Below are 27,783 nucleotides of genomic sequence, written 5' to 3' on the forward strand. Positions count from 1 at the left end.
GCATCGAGCTGATCTGACGAACACGAGAGGTGGCCATAGGAACTCTGTGATAAAACAATGCAAACTAACGGCTCGATTCGGAAAAGGAATTAGATTTCTACTAGACTTCAACAAGTTACGATATGGATAATTTAAAGATATTTGTAAGATAGATATGTCAAAATTAACGTTTCCGCGATTCTGGAGGTCCTCTTGAACGATATCGACAAGTTCTGACTTAGATATCCAAGTCACATCTAGTCGACATCTAATGTAAATCTAGTTGATCTCTATATCGTTTCTAGATCTTGTGATTATCTAGTTTCCCGAATACGAGTGCGCGTGGTAGATATCCAAGTCACATCTAGTCGATATCTAATGCAGATCTAGTTAATCTCTAAATCGTCTCTAGATCTTGTGATTATCTCGAAATCCGAATAGGCCTGTAATTGTGTTAGCGTTTGTTACTATTGTCTCGATGAGTATTAGTTGCCTTTTGAAAGAAAAGTACGCTTTACGTACCTACGAGTACGTTAAGAGGACCGAACGCCTATATACATGCCATCGTCGTATCATAAAAAATAAACAACGTTTACATTTATTGAGACCAAAGCTTGATTGCTATTAAATTTACATCACTGTTTACAAGAACGACCGAGTTTTTCATAATTTAGACTGTGATGTTAAGCTGATTCAGTGTAATTTCGATTGGCATTTTAATTGAATAATGAAAGGATTATACGATTAACGTAGGCGCGGATCACGGGTACTTTATGTGTACACTGTGTATACGAGGTAGAGTTTATTTCATTAAAATTTATTACATTTAGGATGAAAACCCGTCAGAGATGAGCATGATAGCGAAGCAATGTGCGAAAAAATATATTTTTATTTTTATTTGATAAAGATTATTATTTTAACCTCAATCACACCTGTTGGTAAGTAAGTGCCGTTGCGGTCTAGGATGCTTACCTACGAGATGTATCACTCTCGGTTTAAAAAGATCCCAGTTATCGCTTACAGAAACATGCGCACCAATATGAATAATTTTGATAGCTGATATCAAGTCCATAGCAGTTTAACACCGAGAAATCAAAATCAGAATCCAGCTCCCAGCAATTATTTGGCCAATAAGCTAACATGATTTTTTTGAAAGATGACAATCGATTCTACATCCTGTGATATTCAAATGTTTCTAATAAACCTGCTTTCTATTATACTTCAGAAATAGCTAAATAAATGTGACGCGTGCATCGCGAGTAACATACGAGTATAGTGTGTAGCTTTCAAATAGAACTCGACGGCTACTCCTATTGTCTATTGTTAAGTAAAACCGCACGTGCTACTGCCTGCAAAAAAGGGCCTTCATTATTCTATTTGGCACCTGAGCGCGGGCTAGTCCAACGCTCAAAAGACCAGTGTAGATTTTTTTTTTAACTATTATTATAGTTGTAGGTCCTCGCTTTCAATACGGGCGGCCTATAACTATTATTACTTCGTTTCATTAGTTTTTATGAATGTATTATTATGCAGTTTATTTAGGTATATAAAATATTATATATAATTATATATGTATATATATTGGGCATTTTATTTGCGTATATAACATATTATATCTGTTTATGTGTTATTAAATTTTTTAAGTGTGTTTATTATTTTACTTATAAATTTTTCGAACGATGTTTTTGTTACTTCTTTTTCTATTATTTTAGATATATCATACGGGTCTATTTGATGTAGTTCACAGAGAAACTCGTGGTCACAGCGGAAGTATGAATATTTGGGACAGTGTTTGAGGAGATGGTCGATAGTTTGTGGTGTTGTGTCATCGCATGGGCAGGTATCAGTGTCGGTGATGTGGAAGCGTGCTAGATAGGCTTTGTGATATCCATGACCGGTAAGTATTTGAGTGAGTTCGAAGGTGAGTGACATATGCTTGCGAAGTGTTGTTACATGTGTAAGTGTAGGCAGATGTTGCTTTGTGTGGGTTCCTGTTGTACTGTTTATGTACATTTGTTCATGTTTTCCTACTATTGTTTTATGTAGGTTCTTTTTATGAAAGGATAGGGGAAATCTGCAGAAATCAGGACTTCTGTGTAATGATGCCGCGTGTTTGGCGGCTGTGTCTGCTGCCTCATTGCCGTGAAGGCCGGCGTGGGCTTTAATCCAACAAAAATGGATTTCTCCTGCTTGTTGGATTTGGCGTATTAATTTATGGATACTGTTTATTGTTCTGTTTGTGCTGCTGCGATTTGCAACTTCTTGCAGCGCAGACTTCGAGTCCGAGAAAATTGTGATTTTTTCAAGGCCCAGTATGATGCATTCATGACACGCTCCTTCTATAGCCACGCATTCAGCCTGAAAAACTGTACAGCTCTTATGTAGCTTAAATTTTTTAGTTCTGTCACTTCCATCAGGATAGTGTATAACGAATGCCACTCCTACTCCTGCATCGTGCTTGCTTCCATCAGTGTAGATTCTATGCATATCTGACGTATAATAAGGTTCTAAGTCGTTTTCAGTAAGTATGTCGGTTATATTTATAGTAATTCTGTCTGCGGGGTGTAATAAGCCAGTCACTGGTACTCTTTTGTCATATGTTATGTCGTCTGGTAGGTATTCTGTCAGTCTAGTTCGTTTAACAGTTTCGATGGAAGCAATTTCTTGCACTTTTAGCGGAAGGGGCGTGAGTCCAGCTAATGCGATCGATACCAGTGTAGAATCTACAATAGAATAATTTTTTATTTTTTTCCATACAACGACGCTCCACCCTAAGTGTAGATGCGCTCTCCGATAACGCGTCTTTGATACGCATCTCGATGACACATTTTATACTGGTTCTGTAACCGAAGTACGTATTTTTATGCAGGTGGTTGTGGCACGTGGCACGAGCGGTTTTCCTTAACAATAGACAATAGGATTAGCCGTCGAGCTCTATTTGAAAGCTACACACTATACCTACACGTCCCATAAAAATAATTTGGATCGTCCTCTTATTCTTCTAAGTCTAAGAGCCATTTTTGCACTTTTGAATTCGGACGGAACTTTCTTTTGTTCCAGCTTAGATTAAAATATGATTTGAATTTGTCCTTTTAAAAGCACGTATACCTACCTACTTAGGAAAGAGAAGGAGGTATAGAATGCTGCGGAAATCAGATCGTATTTGCACAGTACAAATTCTTGTCGCGATCTGATTCTGCTATCAATAAGTTTTGAAGGGAGTTGATTAATTGCCTTTCATTTGCGTAGATTACGTCATTAATGTACCTAATGCTTGGATAATACAGATATTTAGGGGTTATCTTTCTGTTCTTGAATGTTTTGAACATTGGTGGTATGCGTGACCAAAGCTGATCTTATAGGTATAGGTATATACCAGTGGCGGCGCGTCAAACATATCCATAGGCAAGCCGGGGCTAATTTGGCGTACATAAGTATGTCCTTTACAACTCTGCTCAAATGTCCAAAAACAGGTAAGCCGATGGGAATCGGCTTTTATGGACGCGCTGCCACTGGTATATACACATTATATTATCTAAGTAGGTCACAAACGCATTTTCACGGAGGTGACACGGAAAACTAGTTTTGACTAGGGAAAACGCGTTTTCACTAAAAACGGGTTTTTATAGTAACATATTATATAATAAATAAGTATATAGTATTTATATAAAAACGTACCTACACGTGTAACACAGTAGTATTTAATAAGTCAGGCCAAATAAATAAAAGTAAGCGATCAAGTTCCGTTTTCTGTTTAAAAAATTATAATCGTGTTAGCTTAAATAAACATAATATACAAAATGCCATTTTCGATTATAAGTATGTATTATTACGTAATGATTCGTTTATGCAAGATTTTAATGAAACATACTTAAAACGCCAAACAGATAATAAAACATTACATTATATTTTGTTTGCTAAACATTGCAAATAATACGACTGCCTATATTTCATAAACATTGCATTAAACATAAACTCGCGGCGTGTGATTTGGGGAATGATTTAGATATGAAATAGTAAAGATACGTGACGTTTCACGACAAAAGATACCTTATGGTGGCTGACCCTTACGCTATTATTAACTTTGCTCCAATATTCAGCCGGGTACGGGCAATGGTACCTTTTGCCGGGGAACGTCACTATTTCATGTCTAGTGAATCTCTAATTCATTTCCCGAATCGCGCCATCGTTGTCTCACAGTGTGTATAAACATCCGGTAGTTGAACGAGTATTTCCTGAAACTTGATAACTGATTCCACGAGAGTGACATGCCATTTCAAAAGCGCCCTCCAGACTATGCGCGTGAATCGCGGGCGAAGCCGCGAACGCAAGTGTGGCGCCGATTTCGCAGATTGTTCACGCCTTCGCGGATTGTTCTCCGTTTTTTGTCGGTATTTCGGCCCGCGTCAAAGGAGACGCGAAGCGCGAACTTGCAAGAGTCCACATTACACACTATTTTATTGGCTATCTGTTGACATTGACAAGATAAATTGTCATAACCTTCTATATATGGCGGCTAATTGGTTTGATAGTATCCTGTGCGTTTTAATAAAAATGGAAAAAGATGTTCAAATTCAAAATATTCAATGGAACAACCAGATAGAGCTGTTGTTTATCCAGCTCTACCAGGCTGAGCCCATTTTATGGGATGTGTCGTTAAGAGACTACAAAAATAAATTACGCACATACGACGCGTGGTCCCGAATAAGCGATATATTGGAAATACCTGTAGATAAACTTCAACAAAAGCGTAATTCCCTATTATCGAGCTACAGGGCCTACAAACTTAAAGTGAAAAAGTCGATTAAGTCCGGGGCCGGTGCGGACGAAGTATACAAGCCATGTTGGTTCGCGTACGAAGTTCTGGACAGCTTTTTAAGGGATAAGGATACCCCAAAGAAAACAATAACGACGGTAAGATAATCATGTTTATTTTAACGAATACAATAAGTAGTAAACTCGTCTCTGATTTGTGTGGCGTTAAGAGGAGATCGGCGTGGTATTTGCCGCATATTGCGAACGGCACACGTCGTATCGGTTTCGTTTCTCCATGAGCCTGGTTGGATGAGAACGTCGTTCCGGTCATATTGATCAATTGAACCTGGAGGCGTGTAGATATGCGACGATGTCCTGCTACGCCTCAAGTAATTGTGTAACAATATGCAAGTTAATGTAACAATGCTAGCTTTCTCTGGTTGCAATTGTATAGGTTTTTTGAAAACCCGAAATTTGGTAACCAGTATACCAAAAGCGTTCTCTACTGTAACACGAGCACTTGACAATCGTTGGTTGAATATGCGTCGTGGATTTCCCCGCTCAAGGTTTCCGGGATACGGTTTCATTACATTCTCCGAAAGAGCAAATGCTGCATCAGCCAAGAACACATAAGGCACATGTTTATTTAATCCGGGCAATGGATGTGGTGGTGGCAGATTCAGTTGGTTGTCGCAAATCTTTTCCCACAACATGCAGTTTCTAAATACGCCACCATCACTGATTCGACCTTGGCAGCCGATGTCAGCAAAAGTAAAATTGCACTGACTGTCTACTAGTGCCAGGAGGACAATACTGAACGTTCTCTTGTAATTAAAATATTCAGATGCCGAGTTAATTGGGCATTGCAAAGCAACATGCTTGCCATCTAGAGCCCCGATGGCCCGAGGAAATTTCAATGAATAGCCTTTTGAAATTTCTAGCCATTCCTCGGGGCATGAAGGAAGCTGCAAAAAAATAACATTAATAATATTAATTTATTTTTCTAGGAGGACAAAGAAAATGTGAATAAAGAAAATGAAGAAGAAAATCTTGAAAAATCACCACCAGCTCAATCTCAAACTATCAGAAGAAAACAAAATCCGCCGGAGCTTCTGCATGCAGGCCGTATGGTAGAAGAAGCCCTGAGTACCTTTAACACAACTATGAAGCATTGTGTTAAAGATACTCAGGATCCAGACGACTGTGATTTATATGGCCAACTTTTGGCCAAAAAGTTGAGAGCACTTAGTATTGAGGACAGGTTGAGAATGATGCATACAATAGATGGTATGTTCTTGACCTGTCCTCAAATAAGACAAGTTAACCCATGGTCATCATCATCACAAGCTACAGCTACTTCCACAATGCCCCCCTCATATTCTAATCCTTTCACTATAATTTCCAACAACACACTCCCTTCCAGGCCTCAAAAGGATGTATCAATAGATAAACCTTTCAAGCCTATAATAATTAAATCTAGTAAAATCATTCGTCCTCATACAAACCCATTCTAAATATTAAAGTCCCCCAGTAGGTCAGTAAATGAATGCTCAAAAAACGTTGTAGAGGGAAATGCTAAGAACACAATTTTTGACTCCGTAACTTTGTTTAGACTAGTTAGGAGGTGAACATATCAAAAGTCCCCGGCTGTAGCCCCGGTGCTGCGGGGAAGAGGGGGGTAAGAAGGTCGAATTTTTCGGTTTTTCATTGATATCTTGGAAACTTTGCATCTTAGCGACATGACTACTAAGACAAACCGAAAGCTCATAAAATTAGTTACAAGTTTTATCTTGTCAAGTTTTTCGATATCTTGAATAGTTTTTGAGATACCCGCTCTTGAAAGTTTATTTAGGGATTTTAATTTTATCTTGATATCTACATCAGTGATGCTGTTAGGCCATGTTTGGTATCATTTTCGTATAAATCGGGGCTGCTGAATTCATTTATGGTATCACATTGACACTAATCCGAAGTAAAACCAAAATTTAAAAAAATATATTTTTAAAAATCCCTCTTCACGCTTAAACCGCTGAACCAATTTCGTTGAAATTTTGTATAGAAATAGTTTCAGTCTCGACACAGGACATGGGATGGTTTTTATAACCAAAAGCATCTTTTGAGGATGTGAAAAGTGGGGTGGAAGTTTGTATGAGGAGTCAATAACCGCTGAACCGGTTTAGGTGAAATTTAGGATGGTATACATCTGTGATTTAGATGAAAATGATACCTAACATGACTTCAAACTTTACCTTAAGCAGTATTTACCTCAGGAATTCAGTTTCGTCGACGAAGTTGAATTCCCCCCATACTCCATTTCACAACTTTAAAGGATGATTATTGAGATAAAAAGTATCTTATGTCCTGTCTTCGGACTCGAAATATCTGTATACCAAATTACAATTAAATCGGTTGAGCGGTTTAAGCGTGAAGAGGAATAAAAAAAAAAGGTATTTGTTTAAAGTTTATATGTTTTTTCTAAGGAATGGTGTCAATGTGATACCAAAAATGAATTCAGCACCCCCGATATATACGAAAATGATACCAAACACGGCCTAGCAGCTTCACTAATGTAGATATCAAGATAAAATTGAAAGCCCTAAATAAACTTTCAAGAGCGGATATCTCAAAAACTATTCAAGATATCGAAAAACTTGACTGAATAAAACTTGTAACAAATTTTATCAGCTTTTGGTTTGTCTCAGTAGTCATGTCGCTAAGACGCAAAGTTTCCAAGATATTAGTGAAAAACCGAAAAATGAGACCTTCTTTCCCCCCTCTCCCCCCCAGCACCGGGGCTACGGCCGGGGACTTTTGATATGTTCACCTCCTAACTAGTCCAAACAAAGTTACGGAGTCAAAAATTGTGTTCCTAGCATTTCCCTCTATAACTTCTTATTTCTTGGCCTACAGTATTAATCTAATATCAATATTGAACTTACAGTACCGGCCAATTATATATATATCACCTCCATGTTTTTTCAGTGGAACCTTTTTTAAATTTGTAAGTGATTTCCACCTCACTACTGTAAGTAGGTAGTCTAGTAGCATAGAGTAATATAAGTAAAGAAAGAGTGGTAACTCCATACATCAGTTTTCTTATCAAAACGCGAATTATTTCGTAGTCGACATCTAGTGTCAATGTCAAGTAGCAGAATTTATCAGTACTGCTAGTTGACAATAGATGCCGCGGCGAACGAAAACTAATAGTACATTTTTCGTCAGTAGCGACACTTGTCATCTGGTATCAAGTAGCGGTACTGATAGTTCCGTTACTTGACGTTAGATGTCGACTACGAAATAACTCGCGTTTAGGCAAAAAAACTGATGTATGGAGTTACCACTCTTTCTTTACTTTAATATATATTACTCTATGCAAGTAGTAGTCCTCTGTGCGAGCGATGAGAAAAATTGGTCTCATGTTATGGTTTTTCATCGTTTTTTTTTTATAGAGTAGGTAACTTAATTTTTTTGTTAGAGGATATTTAATAATATGTTGTCTCCTATTGTAATTCACAGTGTTTCCAAAGAGAATAGAGTGTATAGAGAGTTAAAATATTGTCATAGTAAATTTTGTAGTCACAGTCAATTTACTGCCATCTTTACACAGATGATTAAAACTTTTAGAACGCCATTTGACTTTAATCCTCATTCTTTCACTGTTATGTGCTAAATTTCTTAAATATAAAAAAGTGTCGCCATCTACTTGAGCATAGGCCAAAGGTACTGTGCCATCTTTTCGAGCGATGAGGCCGCCTTTGGCCTATACTTGAGTAGTCGAGTAGATGACGACACTTTTTGATATTTAAGAAAATATTTAACACATATCAGTGAAAGAATGAGGATCACAGTCAAGTAGCATCCTACAAGTTTTAATCATCTGTGTAAAGATGGCAGTAACTTGACTGTGGCTACAAAATTTACTATGACAATATGCCTCTATTTTAATTTTTTTGGTATTTAATTGCCACTGCAATCATCATATATTTATATAGCATTTACTCTATACATCTTGGCCGGTACTGTATAATGTTTGTTGTTATTTTAGTGGTTATTAATGAAAATATAATTACCAGTAGTTACCACCAACTCATTTTGGTGGTAACTAGTAGCTTAGAAGATCATAATCATTTATTTGTTGCAAATCATGGTATTAAGTAGATCTTAATACAACAGGGAAGGTTCATCTTTATAGTTTATCCTATAATAGCTGCCCAGAGGCCTATAAAAATGTCTCCCATTCTATTCTAAATTGAATGTTTACCATGACAGTTAAAAATTACATTTGTCATGGCAAGTATTTCACTCTGGGCCGCTACAGGATGTATTTAGATGTTTCTGAAATGGTTACTGTTTTTTTATTTCTGCTTCATTTCTTGAAATATATTTTGTATGTTGTTGAAAGTTATTCCCTTTCTCGCCTGTAGGTACATATACACCGTGAAATTTTAGTGGTTGTTTTCCCGCGGCAGGGCGATTTGCTATCGGTAGTACTTTCGAATTATGATAGACAAACTTATAAATAAACTATTTTCCAAAAAAAATAAAATACAAGAAAATAACCTAAACTCGAACAAGCGAAAAACAATAGTAACACACTAACACTGCAAGTCGACGACAGTTCCCGATATTGTAAACAGATAAACAAATAAACAAGCACATGTTACTTTTTTAAACTGTGTAACAGGCTAGAGTGCTTTACTGTTTGACAACTGAAATTAAAATTTACTTAGACTGTTCCTTCACGATTAACAGTTGAAATAAAACCTTTTTATTAGTTTGATCGTTGTGTCAACTTTGGTAAATCGAATAATTACATCCTCTTCGCTTATTAAACTAATGTGATAACAGATCCTGTCAATGTCATCACTGCTATTTCTAGTAAAATGGATCGACATTACGAATATTCTAATTTAGAGTACGTCGCGATGGTGCAGCTGTACGCTAGGGCTAACTACGACTCCCACGCCGCCCGGCGACTTTACGCGGAACCGGACCATTTACAGTCGCTGCGTCTTCGGGGGATTTTAAACCCCCAAGTTCCACACGGACGAACAATTGTCGCCGCAACACAGCGGCTGCTTAACCACCGGCAGTTTCAAACGCCACCACATGCACAGAGCAGAGGTGATTGTGTATTGAACGTGGCGGATTGCAGTTCGAACAATTATTGCGGTATCGGGAAGTTTAAGTGTTTGTTTAAGTTTTTGATCATTAAAAGCTTGATCTTAACTTGTTATGTTTACTTGTTATGTTTTTTTTAAACTAACTGCACGTAAAATGTGTGAAGGAAAAATAAATGGAACTACTTTTTAGGTTATTTTGTTTCATTCACTCAAAAGAATTAGGTAGGTACTACTGCAGTGCTACTACTGGTGTTAGGTCACTTTCGAGTTTCGTTCGACACATTTATAAATCTGGCATTTCTTAACATTATTTAAAAAAAAGATTACACATCGACTGTATATCGATAGCAGAATCATTTCGTTGCGGGAAAACAACCACTAAAATTTCACGGTGTATAAATACAATACAGAACACAATATATATTAAAAGATTAAAAGTAGAGGTAAACAATAAGCAGTCTAATCGCTAAAGAGCAATCTCTTCCAGGTAACTTATGAGTTTAGTTCAATTTCCAGTATTTATTTGATTTCATGTTTAAATTCTGTTTAAGCACTAACAACTGTCCTATTAGTTTCTCTAAAAAATAAAATACATGGTCATATTAATCCAAATTTTTTTTTTTGTATATTTCTATTTTACATTACTCAAAAGTTATTTGGAAGAAATTGCTCTTCTGCCTGCCTCTTCTTCTGCTTCTTATTGCCTGGTATGTAGTTATGTACATCTGCATTTAATCTTCTTTAATAGGTATGTTGTGTTCTATATTGTATTATATGTATAATGGATGTCTATAAATGAGAAGTCACTGTAACAATTAAAAAATACCACAAATATTCTGGTCTTTGGTCATTTGTTAAATTATTAGGCCAAAAATATGTGCAGTATTCTAACCCTTGTAAGGCTCTTATGTACAAAGGTTAAATAAATATTTAGTGCCTAGGCTGTTTAACGAAATAGGGTGGTTAAGAGGTAAACCTAGGTTAAGTAAGCCGATCCTCAAAAAGAGATTAAAAACATACCTTTTAGAAAATTAAACTTTGAAACAATGTGAAGCCTTGTTAGGCATCTATGCATGTTAGTTTTTTATATTATAATAAGGATTACCTATTGTTTAAGTTACTAATTGTTTTGTTTAGGTGCATGATTCGATTAGTTAAGTGAGCGCTTCATTCGCCAACAAACTGGTTACAGTTTGGCGATATTGTAAATTTTGTTTATGAGCATGTACCTTTTGTGTAAATAAATTAAAAAAAAAAAAAACATATTCATTGCAATACTTTTGTGAACTACTATTATTAAGTACCATTTCCTTTGTTTCATTGCTTTTTAAAACAAATTAATTTAATTCCAAATTACCTACTTATAGTTTGTGCGGAAAGAGAAGAGTTGTGGAATGTATGGGAACCAATACAAACTACGAGTCTTCTCTTTCCGCACAGACTATAGAATAAGGTCCACATAAAAAATTTAAAAAATGTATGGTGGGCCTTACAAGGCTTAAGTTTATAGGTAATATTAATAAATATTCATAATTAAACATTTATAATTTTTATTTCACCTTAATTTCATCCTTTAAAGCTTCATTCAAAGCCATGCAAACTTCTGGTATAATTTCTGATATCAACTGAGGTGATATTTTGAATAAGAAATGTAGACTCTGGTAGTCATCGCCGGTGGCCAAATAACGAAGTGTTACTGCGAGACGTATGCGGGCTGGAATGGATTTTCTCAGGTGGGTGTCTTGTTTCGATATTTGGCTCGAAATTTTGTTAAGTAAATATTCGAAATCCATTACAGACATGCGGGTAAACTTTTTGAACTCTCCGGACGGTTCGGCTACCAGTTCACCCAATTGCTTTTCCATACATGCACTGGAACAAAACACAGAAATATGAATGCAACAAAGCTCCAGTTTTAACAGAGTTAATCAGCAAACCCTGGGCTCTAAACCAAGAGCTGACGATGCAACGAGAGAAACAGAAAAACTATTGAAATGCATCTTCTATCTTGTTTAAAATCGGTCGAAAATGTACTTACTTTGATCTATTAGGTTTAGGTTTAAAGAACTTTATTTCTCATAAAGAATTACAAGATTCACTTACATGAGAAAATTTACATGTTAAAACTAAGACTAAGCATACAGTGTACACAAAAGAAAACATGTTATTCATAGTGGGTAGAAATACATTACAAGATACTTATTACTAAACGCACGGAACATATTTTTACGTTGCTAACTGCACCACAACCAGCGATGTATGAGGCAGATAAGACGATGCGCTAGGATGGATGCGGCATACTCGAGTGTGCACATAAGCATAAGTTAAATGTGGACATTTTTTGTTTTGTTTTCCCTATTGTAATAAATATATAAACATACCTAGTTTGAATGTTTTTTTTATTATTTTTTTTTTTTTTTTCTTTTTTAAAGTAAGTTTGAATTTAAATTAAGTATGTTTCAAAGTATATAGTATAGTAAAGGGGTATGAATAGTTATATTATTTTGTTGTCGTTTTGTGTATATGTATATATTTAGGTTTTTGTTTGTGCAATAGGTATATTTATTAATTTATTATTTCAAGCTATATAATTATTATTTTGTTAGTAGTTACTAAATACACTTCTCTTCAAATCTATTTCGATGGATACTTGTCATCCACCATCTTCTTCTTCTGCTTTTCCTTTATCTCTTTTTTTGTACATTTTATAAATTGATAATTATAATATGATACAGCGCATAACAACAGCAATGCTGCCGTAGCTACAAATTCGTCCATCTTCAAGCCGGGTGCGAATTTGATCAACCAAATCACTTGACAGTTCCAAGTTTGAATCAGCCTTCTTGCTTTGCCGCAAACCAGATCAGCTGACGCTTCGGCGCCATCTTGCCGCGAACTAGACTGCGAAATCGCCGTGAAGTGTGCGAGTGTGGAGACATACGTCAACGTCGCGGTATGTTCGCTCCGCGACGTCGCGCCGCGATTCGCGCACATAGTCTGGAGGGGGCTAAAGGTACAGGGGCTACGCGAAAATCGAAGTTCGCAAATTGCGGGGATCTTTCTCTTTTACTCCACTGACGGCGTAATTAGAGTGACAGAGAAAAGTCCCCGCAATTTGCGAATTCCGGTTTTCGCGGTACGGTAGCCCCTCTGTACGGCGATAAATATTGCACATCGGAATTTCGGCTTCGTAGAGTGTTGTCTCTCTCTCTCTCGTTGTCACCAATATTTCCTTTCTAAAGACCGGTGTGCAATATTTATCGCCGGGTACTGTACACTGACATCGGAATGATATTTGAATCATATTACTTACACTGAATACAATACAATACAATACAATACTCTTTATTGCACACCTCACATACACGTAGTTTACAATAAATCGACAATAACATAAACAAAGACAATAGAGGATAGGTACAATCAATGTATTTAGTTCTCGTGTATCTCGTTCGCACCTGAACCAGGCGTGGTTCACTCCGCGTTTTCGACGCTTTGCTACAAGTAGCTAAAAGTACATCCGTTCGACCCCAATGTTGGGGTTTGCCATAAGCCGCGCGTGGCGCTGTCGCCACCTAGCGGCCATATCTGTGCTGATCGTGACAGACACGTTTTGTTAGAGAGTGAGTCTTCTGTATCTAGTGCCCACGAATAAAGCCACTATTATTTATTCTGTGCCTGAACACAAGTACGAACGAAATACAATGATATAAACGTTATTCAACTTTTTTTGACAAACTAACCAAGAAGGTTGACAGCAGTGACCAAAGCGTTCGTAAATCTGAAACTATCTTAACCTGGAGTTACCATGGTTACGAGTACAAGTTACCAGTACGGTTTTGGACTGGATCGCCCCTAATTACATTGCCAGTGAAATAAAAAAAAATGTAAAATACCGGGTGTGGCCTGTAATATGAGCAAGAAAAGCGATGTCGTCCATTGAAGATAATATTTATTTTGTATGAAAAATAGGGAGTCTAAATACTTCATAATTTTTAAAAGTTGTTGAACAAAAGTGTCACCATTTGATGAGTACAATCTATGTTTTAATTATTTGCTCATGTTACAGGCCACACCTGGCCGCGTAGCCAAGATGCCAATCGCTTACGCTCCGTAGCGATCGAAACGCAACTGTCACTGTCGCGCTAATTTGGAAGAGTGATAGAGAGACATAATGCTTTTCGATGTCGAAGCGATAGCGATTGTAACCTTGGCTAGGCCGGCTGGTATACTGTATTAACGATCAAGACTTAATGTTAAATAAATTGGAACCCTTTTAGATGTGATCAAAGTTAATTGCCTACATTAATTACATACTATCTACATGCTACGAAACCTAAACAGGTAAATATTGGCAAGTAATTAGATACCTAATAATTAGGTCAATTATTAGATAGGTATATATCGGGTGGAATATAACGAAGGACTTATACGCAAACGGGAATCCCCATTGCGTAAATGTTTAGGCTACTTTTTTTTATAATTTATTAACTGTGTCTCAAAAACGGTTAGAAATATTAACGTGATTAGTTAATATTTCTAACCGTTTTTGAGATACAGTTTATCAAACATTAGTGCAAAAATCTGTATGTCACAAACCTAGCAAGTACTCGTACATCCTATTGAATGACATGACATGTGTCAATTTAAAATGTAAATAACTTTGTAGGGTTGTTACAGATAAATATTTTATTTTAATGCTTTTGTTTTACTATTTAATCTAACTTTAGGTACGATTATAATAACTCGATTGTAGATCACTTTGATAACACTATCTGTCCATCTCAGTCTCTAGAAATGTTCCATCCTGTATATATTGGAAACGACGAAAAATTAATGCAATTCTAGATTTTTATGATTTAATGACCTCCTAATAGAGTATACATAGTCGGTAATGACCCTGCGTATGAAGCAGGAGGTCCCGGGTTCGGATACTTGTAAGGGCATTTATTTCTGTTTATCACAAATATTTGTTCCTGAGTTATGGAGTTTTTCTATAGTTCGTTTTTTTAGCATTAGAAAAAATTTGGAAGAAGGTAAGCGATCTTGACATGTCTTTTAATTGCAAAACGCCTTTTAAAAATCAATAACTATTACTTATATATTTGCCGTAACTTATTTTTAAAATGTGATTTTCAATTAAAAGACACATCAAGATTGTTTACCTTATTTCTAATGCTAAAAAAAACTAAATATATGTCAAAAATTACACTACCTGCTGTAGTAAAAACGTTCCGTTGAGTTGATTTTGGGATTGTGGAGCTCAATCCAGTGATTAGTGGCCTGCGACCACCGACGTAATGTGACGTCGAAACGTCATAATAAGTAAGCAATCAAGTCTCGTTTTCTGTTTTTAAAATTATGAGTTATATAATCGTGTTAGCTTAAATAAACATAATATATAAATTGCCACTTTCGACATATACAAATCGTATCCTTTACCCATTATTACAATTAGAATACGCCTCTAAAAGACACTTAACCCTCCGTCTGCTCAACAAAATGTTTTCACAGCTGTTATTATAAAGTTAGAGCAAAGCGCACACCGAACGTTTCCCGTTAATGACGTAACTTGACGCCATTTTCCGTTAAAAGGTGTGACGCGTTTTCTTAATTGCTAAAATTTCTCGCAGGCCGCGCGTTCCCACGCTGACTGCTGAGCGAGTGAAGGTCAACGTGTAACTTGTAGTATTGTTATACTGCCGGATTCGAACTTAAAACTCCTTTCGTCCTGGTTGTTATCTATACCAACCACCTATTTACATTCATTCCCTTCAAAATTGACTAAAAAGTGTTTCCCCTTATTTTACTCATCATAAGCCATACACTACTGCACGCTTATATTACTAAAAATTGTATAATTAATAAAAATTTGTGACACAAAGGGTTAAATACGTCAATTAATAGATCTAGAAATGATATGGATTAAATGTGTCAGTGTCAAATGTGACGCATTTGTTTGAAGAAACGTCACATTTGACTCTGACATATCTAATCCATATCGTTTCTAAATCTATTAGTTGACGTATCTTAAAGTTATAATATAATCGGGCCGATAGACTCAATGACTTGAATCTGCAATTTTCAGCAGAGCACACCCCCATGCTTGGCAAGCGATATTAAACGCTAATCGCGATAGTTTCGCGATTATTTAAGTTTTAGAGTGACTCCAATACTTAAATAATAAACTTCCACGATTTATTTTTTAATTATAATAAATTTTTCAAGGAGGTCGCAAGACGTACCGAAAATGCTTGGAAGAGCTATTGGTCCATGAAGGAATACATGAAGGGAGACCTTCCTATATCGCTGAAACGCAAACTCATGGATATGTGTATTCTTCCGATCCTCACCTACGGCGCTCAGACTTGGTCTTTGACTAATGCTCAAAAGCTTTCCCTTCCCAAAGAGAGCGATGGAGCGCAGTATTCTTGGTGTCAAATTGACTAACAGAATCAGAAATTCCATCTTGCGCTCCAAAACCAAAGTAGCCGACGTAGCCCTGACAGCCGCCAAGCTTAAATGGGATTGGGCCGGACACATCTGCCGTATGCCAAACGACTTGTGGGCCAAGAAAACTACCGAGTGGACACCAAATATAGTGCGGCGTCACGGCAGACCCAGAAGGAGGTGGCGGCACGATCTTGACGTCTTTCGGAAAGATTGGCCTAACATTGCCATAGAACGAGACGCGTGGAAGAAAGAGAGGGAGGCCTTTGCCCAGCAGTGGGACACAACAGGCTAACAAATAAATAAATAATAAATTTTTCAAATCCTGAAATTCCTAATTTTGCTTCGACATTAACGAGGCTTAAACACTAATTATAAATTAATGACACCTTTCTATTTTGCTTATTTTTTATAGTCGGAGCTTATAAACTAATTATGTTTCTGTGTCGATTCTAAAGAGCTTATCCATTATCGTTTTTCATTCGACGTTCGGATTACGACGTAAAGTCGGGATTAATTCATAGTGTTTTTTGTTTTGTGGAAATAATACACGTGTCCTGTGTCACTTTCGACACAATATTTAAAATTACAAAAATTTTGGTCGTTAAAAATTCAGGCAGATTATACATTTTATTTTGAGTAATTTAATAACCGTAGAATAATTTGAGGTAATATTAAAAAGAGAACAAAATTATTTCATTAATACCTTAACTAGAAAAGTGTTTTTATAAAACCTTGTAAGCAGAAATTACAACGGTTATTTGAAATAGGTACCTATACAGAGTGATGACGTCAGCGTAAAAGTTTTCAGTGTGTTGGCAGATACATACTCGTACTTACTGATAATATTATATATTATTATGTAGCCCGGTTTTTTCTGCTTTGATCTATTGTGTTCACGCAACCAGTATTAGTTTCACGATACCTTTTAAATTCAATTTTGCTTAGTTCACACAACTGCCAAAAGTTTCTATAACAATAGCATCTTTCCGCGGGCTATTTCTATTCCGTTTGATGTGTGTTTACACGGATTCTATGGCTTACGGAAAACCGGGGCCGGACCAACTTTTAATGCAATAACAAACAAGTTCTTTTGGGAAAAAAAACTACAGTTTTTATGATCTATCGAGAGCATGGGTCGACTCATCGATACTACAGGACGGCCCAAGAATACGTAGATCAACATTTTTAGGAATATTTTTTTAAATTTAAATTTCATTTCAATTGGAGATGTAAAAGGTCCCCAATGTCGGCGAAAATACCAAAAGGTGGAGGTGTAAAGGCTCTCCAATCGTCAACATGAAATTATATGAAAAAAGTTTCGCGTTGACTGTTTACTTAATTAAGTACATCAGCTTGTTTAAAAAATACAGTATAATTTGCGCGCGTGTGCGGTAAAGTTTGTTTCGCTCGATTGTACACATTTACCATCCGATATATTGGGGATCCTATCTCATCGCATAATAATTGATTGTCATAATGTTATGTAATGTTACGCATAAAACTCTTTTCGCATATTTTCTCCAGCAGAAACAGAAAGTATTTTAGAAAATATTTTGCATATATGTTGTGTAGAATAGGGTAGGTTACGTTAGGTTTGTGTTATATTTTCTCAGAAATGTTAATATTTCCAGCACAATAACAATTATGCGAAATGAGTTTTATGCGTAACATTACATTAGGACAATCAATTATTATGCGACCCAATATGGACCCAATATATTGGAGCCGCCAAGCCACGCCTCTATTGTTGAAGCGAAATATTTTTGAGCACCTCGGCCGTCCCGCTATATCTGATGACGTGTAGTGTGATTGGTAACTACTGGCGGTGAACATCTTTCGAGCTTGTGTGGTTTAATTATTTAATAGACGTTTTTCAAATATATATTACTGTTTTCAAAGAAAGAAATAAACAAACATAATAAAACTTACAAAACTATAGATAAAAAATTTGCCCCAATCGCCGTCAACGGGCAAGGTGCCCAGAAGGCTGGCCGTATTTCCCCGCTGTATATAATAGCGATGCTAATACGCTGGGCGAAATAGTAGTCAGCCCTCTGGTCACCAGAAGCCTCTATTAATTTTTTTTTAATTACCCTCATATTTTTTTGTAAAATGTTGCATGTTACACGTGCGAATAGAAAACTCACAACTTCCTTTAAGCTCATATAATAATACACGTGTATGTCTTTATAAAACACTGTTCGCTCGTATTTCACAGTTCGTTCGTGGAATCCAAATAACAATTCGAGCTCGAAATAGCCCGGTATTTTTCTTACGTTACCTGACCCAACCGGTCGATATCTAATAGATTTCGACATTATCTATGACGGTTACCAAAACAACTATGAATCATGTTTTATTACGGCTACTCGTGCGTTCGCGATAGTCGTATTGACTACTATAAAAATGTGTTTTTATAGGACTACGAGTAAGTACTCAATTTGAAAATAAGCAGAAGTCAAACGCGTAAATGGGAAAAATGAATACTTACGTAAATATAAAACCCATCAAAAACATAAATGTAAAAAAGGAGAGCCAAGTTCAATACAAAAATTATGCTTGGCTGTGGGGTTCGCCGCAAAAAGAATGGACATCTAAATGAGTGCCAAGTTCTATGCAAAATCTAAATATGTATTTATAGGAACAAAATAACATTATAAACAAGTATTAAACTCTATTTCTTTGCTTTATTGGATACCTATAACAATTGCTGTTATTTAAAAAAAATGCGAGATCTTAAAGCAGGTTAGATTTGACTTGGCCAGTTTTCATTATATCAGTCATTTTATAAAGTTATTCAACATATATATTTTGTAATTCTGATAAAAACTGGCCAAGCCAAATCTAACCTACTTTAAGATCTCACATTTTTTTTAAATAACAGCAATTGTTATAGGTATCCAATAAAGCAAAGAAATAGAGTTTAATACTTGTTTATAATGTTATTTTGTTCCTATAAATACATATTTAGATTTTGCATAGAACTTGGCACTCATTTAGATCTCCATTCTTTTTGCGGCGAACCCCACAGCCAAGCATAATTTTTGTATTGAACTTGGCTCTCCTTTTTTACATTTATGTTTTTGATGGGATATCAATACTTTTTGTAAAGAAAACTAGGCAGGTATTGAGATTTAATGTTTTTTCTTGTGTTTCCGCTGCATGTTTTTTACTTCTGTTCTTTGTATTTATTATGTGGTGCCGCGCGCCGCCAACGACACACCGTTGGCCGGTTGTTTAGCGCGCATTACAGGTTTTTTGTATGGGGACCCCCCTATTTTTTAATTTTTTAATTTTTAGATTTTTTCCTACGCTTACACACAATTACCGAGCTGGATTCCAAATTTCATCCTTCTAGGTCATCTGGAAGTAGGTTAGGTTTAGGTACTATATGTCAGTCACAATAAAAAAGAAATTTCTATGGGGACCCCCCTATTTATTAACTTTTTTTTGTTTTTAGATTTTTTCCTACGCTTGCACACAATAACCGAGCCGGATTCCAAATTTCATCCTTCTAGGTCATCTGGAAGTAGGTTAGGTTTAGGTACTTATATGTCAGTCACAATAAAAAATGGTTTTTTTTGTATGGGGACCCCCCCTATTTTATAACTTTTTTTATTTTTAGATTTTTTCCTACGCTTTCACACAATAACTGAGCTGGATTCCAAATTTCATCCTTCTAGGTCATCTGGAAGTAGGTTAGGTTTAGGTAATATAAGTCTGTCAGTCAGTCTTAAAATTTACGACTTTTTGACCTTCATATCTTTATAACCGTTTGAGCTAGCTTCATGAAATTTGGGCTTCTAGATGTCCTTATGGATATAATTAAACACACGTAGTTTTATGTGTTTACGTTAAAGATGTTTTGAGTTATAGAAGGGTCAAAAGTGGCACCAAGTGGTTCGTGTAATATTACACTCGGCGCTGGCTAGCCAGTTCCTTTGCTTGAACTTGGCTTGACACGCTGCCGCGTGTCTAGATATAACTAATAAGTACCTGGGCCATTTTATTTTAAGTTGTCCCCCACACTTTTTTTTCAAAATTGGGATTTTTTATGTTATTTCTACTCAGAATCACGAGCTATTTCTATCCTAATAGGAGAAAAAAAGTGTCCCAAGGTTTTTTCCCATTCCGTTACCATTTTTTCATAGACTTTGTATGGCGGTTTCGGAATGGAAAGATCGAAAAATGTATGGAAATCTAGGGACACTTTTTTTTCCTATTAGGATCAAAAGAGCTCATGATTCTGAGTAGAAATAACATAAAAAATCCCAATTAAAAAAAAAGTGTAGGGGACAACTTTAAATAAAATGGCCCACCTACTTAGATAGCTTTCCTGAATATTATCATTGATTGATGTTAATATGTATGTATGATCGGGTAAAATCTTGCAAGCTAAATTAAGATATGACCCTATAGATAGGGCGGTCATTCTTACCTTACAATATTAGTTTGTACCTTATAAGGTAACCCTTATTGGGTTTTATTTACACAGTTAAGTGCACAATTGCAGAGCCATCAGTCAACCGATAATATAATCTAATATCATTTTTGCCGGCGAAAAAGCTGCAATTGAACCTATCAAAGTTTTATCTGTGATAAAAAGATAAGTAAAACTGAAATCGAATGCTTTTTATGAGGCCGACGGCAATTCGCGCTTATTTTATCCCTTCTATCCATACTAATATTATAAATGCGACAGTGTGTCCGTCGGTCTGTCTGTTACCTCTTCACGCATAAATCGCTGAACCGATTTAGTTGCATTTAAACGCTTGAAGAATTATTACACACTTTTTACATAAAACAAAAAACATGCGAATACCATTTCATAACAAATTATTTGTTCCTGAGTTATGAAAGTCTTCTACATAGAAGTGACAAAAGTGACGTTTTTGTTTGAAGAAACGTCAATTTTAACACTTGTTTGACACTGACATATCCAATTCATATCGTTTTAATATCTAGTATTTGACGTATCTCATTGTTCGAATACGGCTGCACGTCGATGTGTGTAAGATTATCCCATAATATTTATTTAATTTTCTCTACGAGTATATTAATTGTCTTTCCTATGCTGTTATGTTTTTTTTTGCATTATCGATATAAAACAATTACTTATTTAAATTTTAACTACAGCAATTATATTTATCAAGGAATTTGACAACGCAACAACAACAACAACAACGCTGCAACAGTCCTTATCCGAATGCAACCTTTACACATACAACTTTGGCTGATTAATAAGACGCGTTGTAAATTAATGAAGTTCTCAAGCCATGAATCGACTAAGTTGGAAACATGGCTGATTGTCACAGAAATACTGAAGTCGAGAGCGTGTATGGAAACTTCGTAAGGCGGGCTTCACTTAATCATAATTAATAAGATATTTAATGAACTCATGAGTTTGCTCCGTGACTAATATAAACTTGAAAAATAGGTTACATAGACTTAATGAGTAAGAAAATTGGTATTTGTATATACAGAGTATTTATTTACCAACTAAATGGATGGTCTGACCAAGTTAAAAATGCCCACTCAGGCAAACTAAGGTGAGGGCTATGGGAGATCAAGACCGATGAAGAGAAATCACAGAAGCTGCAATAGGTACCAAGTTGTCACGATTTTCAGTAAAGAGGGACAATGAAGATGATGTTTTACGTCGGTGCGAATAAATAAATCACCATGTATTTTTAAGCTACTTTTCAGGAGACAAAAATAACTGTTTATTTTCCTGTTTGTAATATATTTGTAGCACCCGTATTTTTTTTCTGATATATCAATGATTTTTACGTGATACCACAGGGCGGACACGCCATACATCGAAAATCATTTGCGTTTATATGTGTGCACGGCACGTCTGTACACGCGTCATTGTGTGAGTAAGTGGCTTAGGGCTGACTCGTGCGTAGGGCATGCTCCCGGGAATTCCCGAGACTGATTTTTCTCGAGAATTCCCGGGAACGGGCACTTTCAGCCAGTATCGGAACTGGAGACAAAATTCCCGGGAAAATATCGAAATTTCGGGAAATTTATAAATGTTATGTTATATCGATTTATGTCTAATTGCGAATTGGCTACAAGCCAAAATTATGTTATACATATATATATATATTTTTTTCCTAATACAATACTTTGTTCAACAGACCAATGGTATATGAGTACGTTTTCTTCGACTGGTTACATTTGTAACAGATTAAGATCCAGTTTAAGTGACAGAGTTTAGATGCGATCAGTTATTTACCGTCAGTGTCATCTGTCCAGTCCACAAAAAAGGCTCGAAAAAGAGATGCTCAAACTATCGAGGAGTTGCTTTACTCATTACAGCGTACAAAGTTTTGTCCAACGTACTGCTCAAGAGGCTGGAACCATATTCTGAAAGAATCCTTGGGGATTACCAATGTGGTTTCCGCAGAAACCGCAGCACGACGGACCAGATTTTCTTGCTCAAAGAAATTATGAAGAAGAAGTGGGAGTACGCCCAAAGCGTTCACTCTTTGTTTTTGGACTTCACTAAGGCCTATGACATCATAGATAGGGACGCTCCGTATGCCATTCTTGTAAATTTTAATATCCCTAGAAAACTAGTAGTACAGCAACAAAAGAGTGTAGGATGCGTGTCAGGGTAGGCGGTGAGCTGTCCGAGGAATTCAAGGTGATGACCGGTCTAAAGCAGGGAGATGCCTTATCACCCATGCTCTTCAACTTAGCCCTTGAACATGTTGTCCGAAAAGTGTTAACGTTGGACATAAGGCTGGAATTGAGCAGCAAGCACAAAGTCGCGGCTTTCCCCTAATAAAGCCAGGTCGTCCGCGTACCCTATCACGCGGACGACCTGGCTTTATTAGGGGAAAGCCGCGATGAAGTAGTACAGGCAGCCAGTGTCTTGGAGCGAGAGGCCCCTAGGATAGGTCACAGGATTAACCAGTCAAAACAGCGCAGCCCTCCATAAAGTGTTGATGTCCAGGCTTCTCAGTAGAAATACTAAGTTAAGGATATATAAGACCGTTATCCGACCAATCCTTATGTATGGGTGCGAGGCCTGAACACTAACACAAAAAGAGGAAAGTCAGCTCCTGGTAGCGGTAAGAAAGATCTTTCGCAAGATCCTGGGACCTATCAAAAGAGACAACGGCACGTGGAGGATACGGGAGAACCCCGAAATCGAGGAGTTTGGTGGCTGGACCCAATATCATCGGCGAAACGAAATCCCACAGACTTCGCTGGTTCGGTCACCTATTAAGAATAGGAGAGGATCGGGCTACCAAGAGGGCATACCTGGGAAGACCGACTGGTGGCCGCCCGGTAGGTCGACCCAAGTACCACTGGGGAGACAGTGTGGAAGGAGATCTGCGTCAGCTTTAAGCCGATAATTGGCAGGAAACGGCGCAGGATCGGGAAAAGTGGCGTGCTTTCGTTTCGGAGGCTAAGACCCTCTTTGGGTTGCTGAGCCGTATTAGTTACTTAGTTAGTTGATTCTTAGAAAACGTCTGAATTTGAATATTGACATTATAGATAGGTATATTTTAGTCGAAATATCAACCGTTAAGTATGATTTAGTTTAAAAACTAATAGAAATATTAACTAATCATTTGGTTATACTAATTTCAATCAAAATGTTAACTTTATTAATTTTCCCGAAATTTCCCGAATTCCCGGGAATTCTCGGAACTGGTCCTGACCCAATCCCGGGAAATTTGAAACCTTTCCCGAGACTGACATTGCATGCTCTACTCGTGCGGCGCGCGGCGGGGAAGGCGAAGCCGAGGTTTGCCGAGGCCGGCCGAAGGACACGACGAGCGGCCCGCTGCGTTGCATAATTTGACCGAAATACGTAAAAAAAACAAAATAAAAGTTTATGTTTTATTTCGCTCCAATTGTTGAATTGGCTTGGTCAGTTTATAGTCCTGCACGTACTTTGACTTTCAACACGCCATTATTAAATGTACCTTATTGTTGATGCCTATTGAATATTTTATATAACATACATAATTAATTCTTAAATTCTTAAAATTAAATTAAAAATCAAACGCTAATGTCCCGCGACCAAAAAGTTCTTTTTTGTGAAAAGAGTGTTAAACTAAAAATAAAACATTTACGAGGAATATCTGTGTAGAAGGTCTAGTTACCTTAGGTACTTTAAATATTAAATGTTGGCTTAACATTCACAAATTCAACGAACGGGTTTTAATTCATATGATATTATTATTTTTACGCAAATGTATAGCCTTATTTACTGATACATATTTCGTCTCTTTGGAAAACTATATTATTATTCATTTCTACAATAAGTAGGTGCCCGTACATCGCACAATACACCGGCATTTTGAACGTTGCGTCATCGCGTCGCGGCGTCGCTAGCCGAACTGTAGCTCTACTATCAGTTGGCAGAGTATTTTTCACTTACTTTCAGTGAATAAACGTGCCGTGAGTCACGTTTTACGTTTCTTTACGGTCTTATGTACCTAACTTCACTCCACTCCAAACGATGCTGTCCCTTTCTAAGTATACTAAAAAACAGAGCAAGAGTTATATCGGAGTTTTATACAGCGCCTCTAGGATTCACCTAAAGAACTAAATAACAAAATTGACACATTTTCTCACGTCTACGTAATTTACTATCTATGCATCTCGCTCTCGCATATTAGTGCAAGTGAGATGCACAGAAAGTAATGTTACATATACTGATGGCAGCCGTGAATATGGAGGGTAGAGGTAAGGAGAATCCTTTATGACTTTATGAGAAAACTCCTTTATGGGAGAATATTTGCAAAAACTGGGCACGCTGTCAGCTATTATACTTTTTCTAAATTTCTCCAGAGTAGCGAAAAAAAGAAAACCCATCAACCTAGTTTTTCATTGTATCAATACCGTACTAAAAATCATGGGGAATGGAAGATACTCGTATTTACAAGTGGAAAAACGTTTTCTCTTTTTGTATGGACGATTACGTAGTATACTTCCCTCTTAAGGTTTTTGACGGACACTTTTTCATTATTAATTACATGGAGATTGTATTCCTTACCTCTACCATCCACTAAGAGCATTTAGAAGGGAGATGTCATCGCTGTCATTTTCTTTACAAAACAGTCTGCCGATTTTTGCGGGGGAGGGGACGTCAAATGTATTGCTATTTCTACATGATTTGTACGTAACGTACAAATAGCCATGTCAGTCCATACAAAAGTTTGCACAATTGTGCAAGTTTTTCGGCAGAGGGGTAAGTAATAATGTCAGGAAAAAAATAAAGAGTATACCTACGAGACTACTACGACTATGATATTTGATTTATTCGGTTGTCAATATAAAACAAATGTAGGTGTTCTTTCTTCTCGCATGAGACGCCATTACTTGTAGTCTTGCTTGAGATTAATAAACATTACCAATATGGTGTTAAAACAAGCTTTTCTTTCCTGCTTGGAACCCTAATCCTAAATCCTAACAGTAAGCACTCAATGGCCACTCCAGTTATTAAATGCTCTAAGACCAGTTTTGTCACTTTGTTACTGACTCAACCTTCATTCTACAATTTTTAAAGATTTGACGTTGCCATAGTTACGAAAATAATAAACACATCAATGTTAGTAAACAATGTATAAATTAAAATATAATTGTATTCAAGACAAAAATTGCAAAATATGATAATTACGTAAACATCATTAATAATCGAGTTAAAATTATGACATTGCGTGTTAAAAAATAGGAAGCAAAGTATACGGCGCGATTATACAGGCTACTTTTGGCTACATATTTATTACCTATGATGAAAATAATACACACATGAGAAGAAATATTAAAATAGGTATGTATTATAATGGTCCGCTTCAGTCCGCATCATGACAGCGGCCGTCTCCTACTGCTAAGCAACATTATCTAATAGAGTGTCCGGAAAGAGAAAAGTCGTGAAATTTAGGGGAGCCCATACATTATACCTACGACTCTTCTCTTTCCGCACAGACCCTACGTATGACCTTAATAGCGATTTTAATTTTATAGTACCTATATGATCTCGAGTATATTTCAGTGCCAAGCGCCCCATTTCCAATACAAAATGAACCCACGCAGCGGGTTTTTGGCAATAAATGTGTTTAAATCTTATTTAAATTTTCAGATTCAGAATCACCAGCAAAAGTTTTTGAAGAAAGTTTTATATTTCCTGTTACCAAGTTGACATGAAAAACGATTACCTAGGTACCAAACACAATAATTTGAACAACGGAAAATAAAATAATACTTACTTAGTAAAGAAAAATAAATAAACCCACAGAACATTTGTATGTTTTATTTTATTTAAGATAATAATGCTTAATAAAATACGTAGCAATTCTTGTGTAAATATTATAATAGGTCTTGCGGTATGTCTTATTCTTACTATGTGTTATGTGCACCCAGCAACAAAAACAGAACATGTCTATGTACCGCTCCTTGTATTGAGCCTTAATTCTTAATACATATGTAACTTCTACATGCATACATGATGCAATCCGGGTTTTCATGGAAATGTTGTTTTCAATCAGCTTCTTGCCTAAAACCAAAAACTGCTCTTAAGCAATGTGATTTTCGCAAATGTAGCAGTAGAAATAGGAAAATATGATGTAAAGTATAACTCATTACCTTTGTACTAAATCAGCCTTTTATCGAACTATTAATTGATTTATCCCTTAAAGTTTTGCTTGAAGTTCACATACTGTTATAAATTTATACATATTACGTTGAAAATTGCATTGATATTCGTGAAAAATCTGCGTATTTGTTGTGTTTACAAGTTGACAGAAATGTCACGTTGGAAACGCACGTATTTTTCCATAACATCTGTCACGTTTACTCGCGTAAAGTATTTACGCAGAATAATTCTGGCTCAGTTTTCATTATATAATTAGAAAGAGAGCGTTTTAGGTGTGAAATTAGGCAAGTATGGAAAACTCGCGTAAAAACGTTTGTAACTCATGGTACAAATTGAAATTTTTAGTTCTTTACGTGACCGGTAGAGGCACTGTACAATTACTCCATACATTTTCCTTAACTTTCTCACTATCTTCACTTCTCACTGTCATTCACGGAACTCATAGTAGAGCTACTGAGCGTATGTCAGGAGTCCGTCAGAACTCAGTCGCGGGGCGAGGTAATCCGACTCGGGGCGGGGCGGTGCGTGTCCGTTCTGTATGATAAATTGATAATACTATTACTTATTCTGTGGTGATACTCATGAAGAATACAAACAGTTTTTTTGTAATTTTTTACAATATTATTATTTTAAACAAATTTTGCTACATAGCGACTTAAATATGGTTCATTAAACCTACCTACACTAAAACAAATTCCGTACTACATAGATGAGTTCCGTACTACATAGTAGAGTATGTGTCCTACATGTTCACACCGTGCAGGGATGAGGCGATTAAAATTTTCAGCAATATTGCTGATGTCCATGATTTTCGAATCCAATTGACCTATAGCCTGATGCGAACCTTAATAT

The 27,783-nt window shown here is 36.5% G+C and overlaps 2 protein-coding genes across 2 annotated transcripts in view; both read right to left on the bottom strand.

Moving 5' to 3' along the window:
- LOC134669137 (prolactin-releasing peptide receptor-like) overlaps nucleotides 1-27,783 on the bottom strand; it is a 90,466-nt gene that overhangs the window by 33,979 nt on the left and 28,704 nt on the right. The window lies entirely within an intron of this gene.
- Nucleotides 4,890-11,730, bottom strand: LOC134668599 (uncharacterized). Its single transcript, XM_063526038.1, has 2 exons — nucleotides 11,417-11,730; nucleotides 4,890-5,699 (listed from the first exon to the last, which is right to left on the bottom strand). Exons 1-2 carry the CDS (start codon nucleotides 11,720-11,722, stop codon nucleotides 4,914-4,916), a joined length of 1,092 nt encoding a protein of 363 aa, XP_063382108.1. The 5' UTR covers nucleotides 11,723-11,730; the 3' UTR covers nucleotides 4,890-4,913.

The sequence above is a fragment of the Cydia fagiglandana genome, chromosome 11, assembly GCF_963556715.1.
Source record: "Cydia fagiglandana chromosome 11, ilCydFagi1.1, whole genome shotgun sequence".
NCBI lineage: Eukaryota > Metazoa > Arthropoda > Insecta > Lepidoptera > Tortricidae > Cydia > Cydia fagiglandana.

Coding starts and splice junctions, on each gene's coding strand:
- LOC134668599 (XM_063526038.1), bottom strand. CDS start 11,722: ATGGAAAAGCAATTGGGTGAACTGGTAGCCGAACCGTCCGGAGAGTTC. Junction 5,700..11,416: donor CTTTAAAGGATGAAATTAAG/GTGAAATAAAAA, acceptor ATTTTTTTGCAG/CTTCCTTCATGCCCCGAGGA.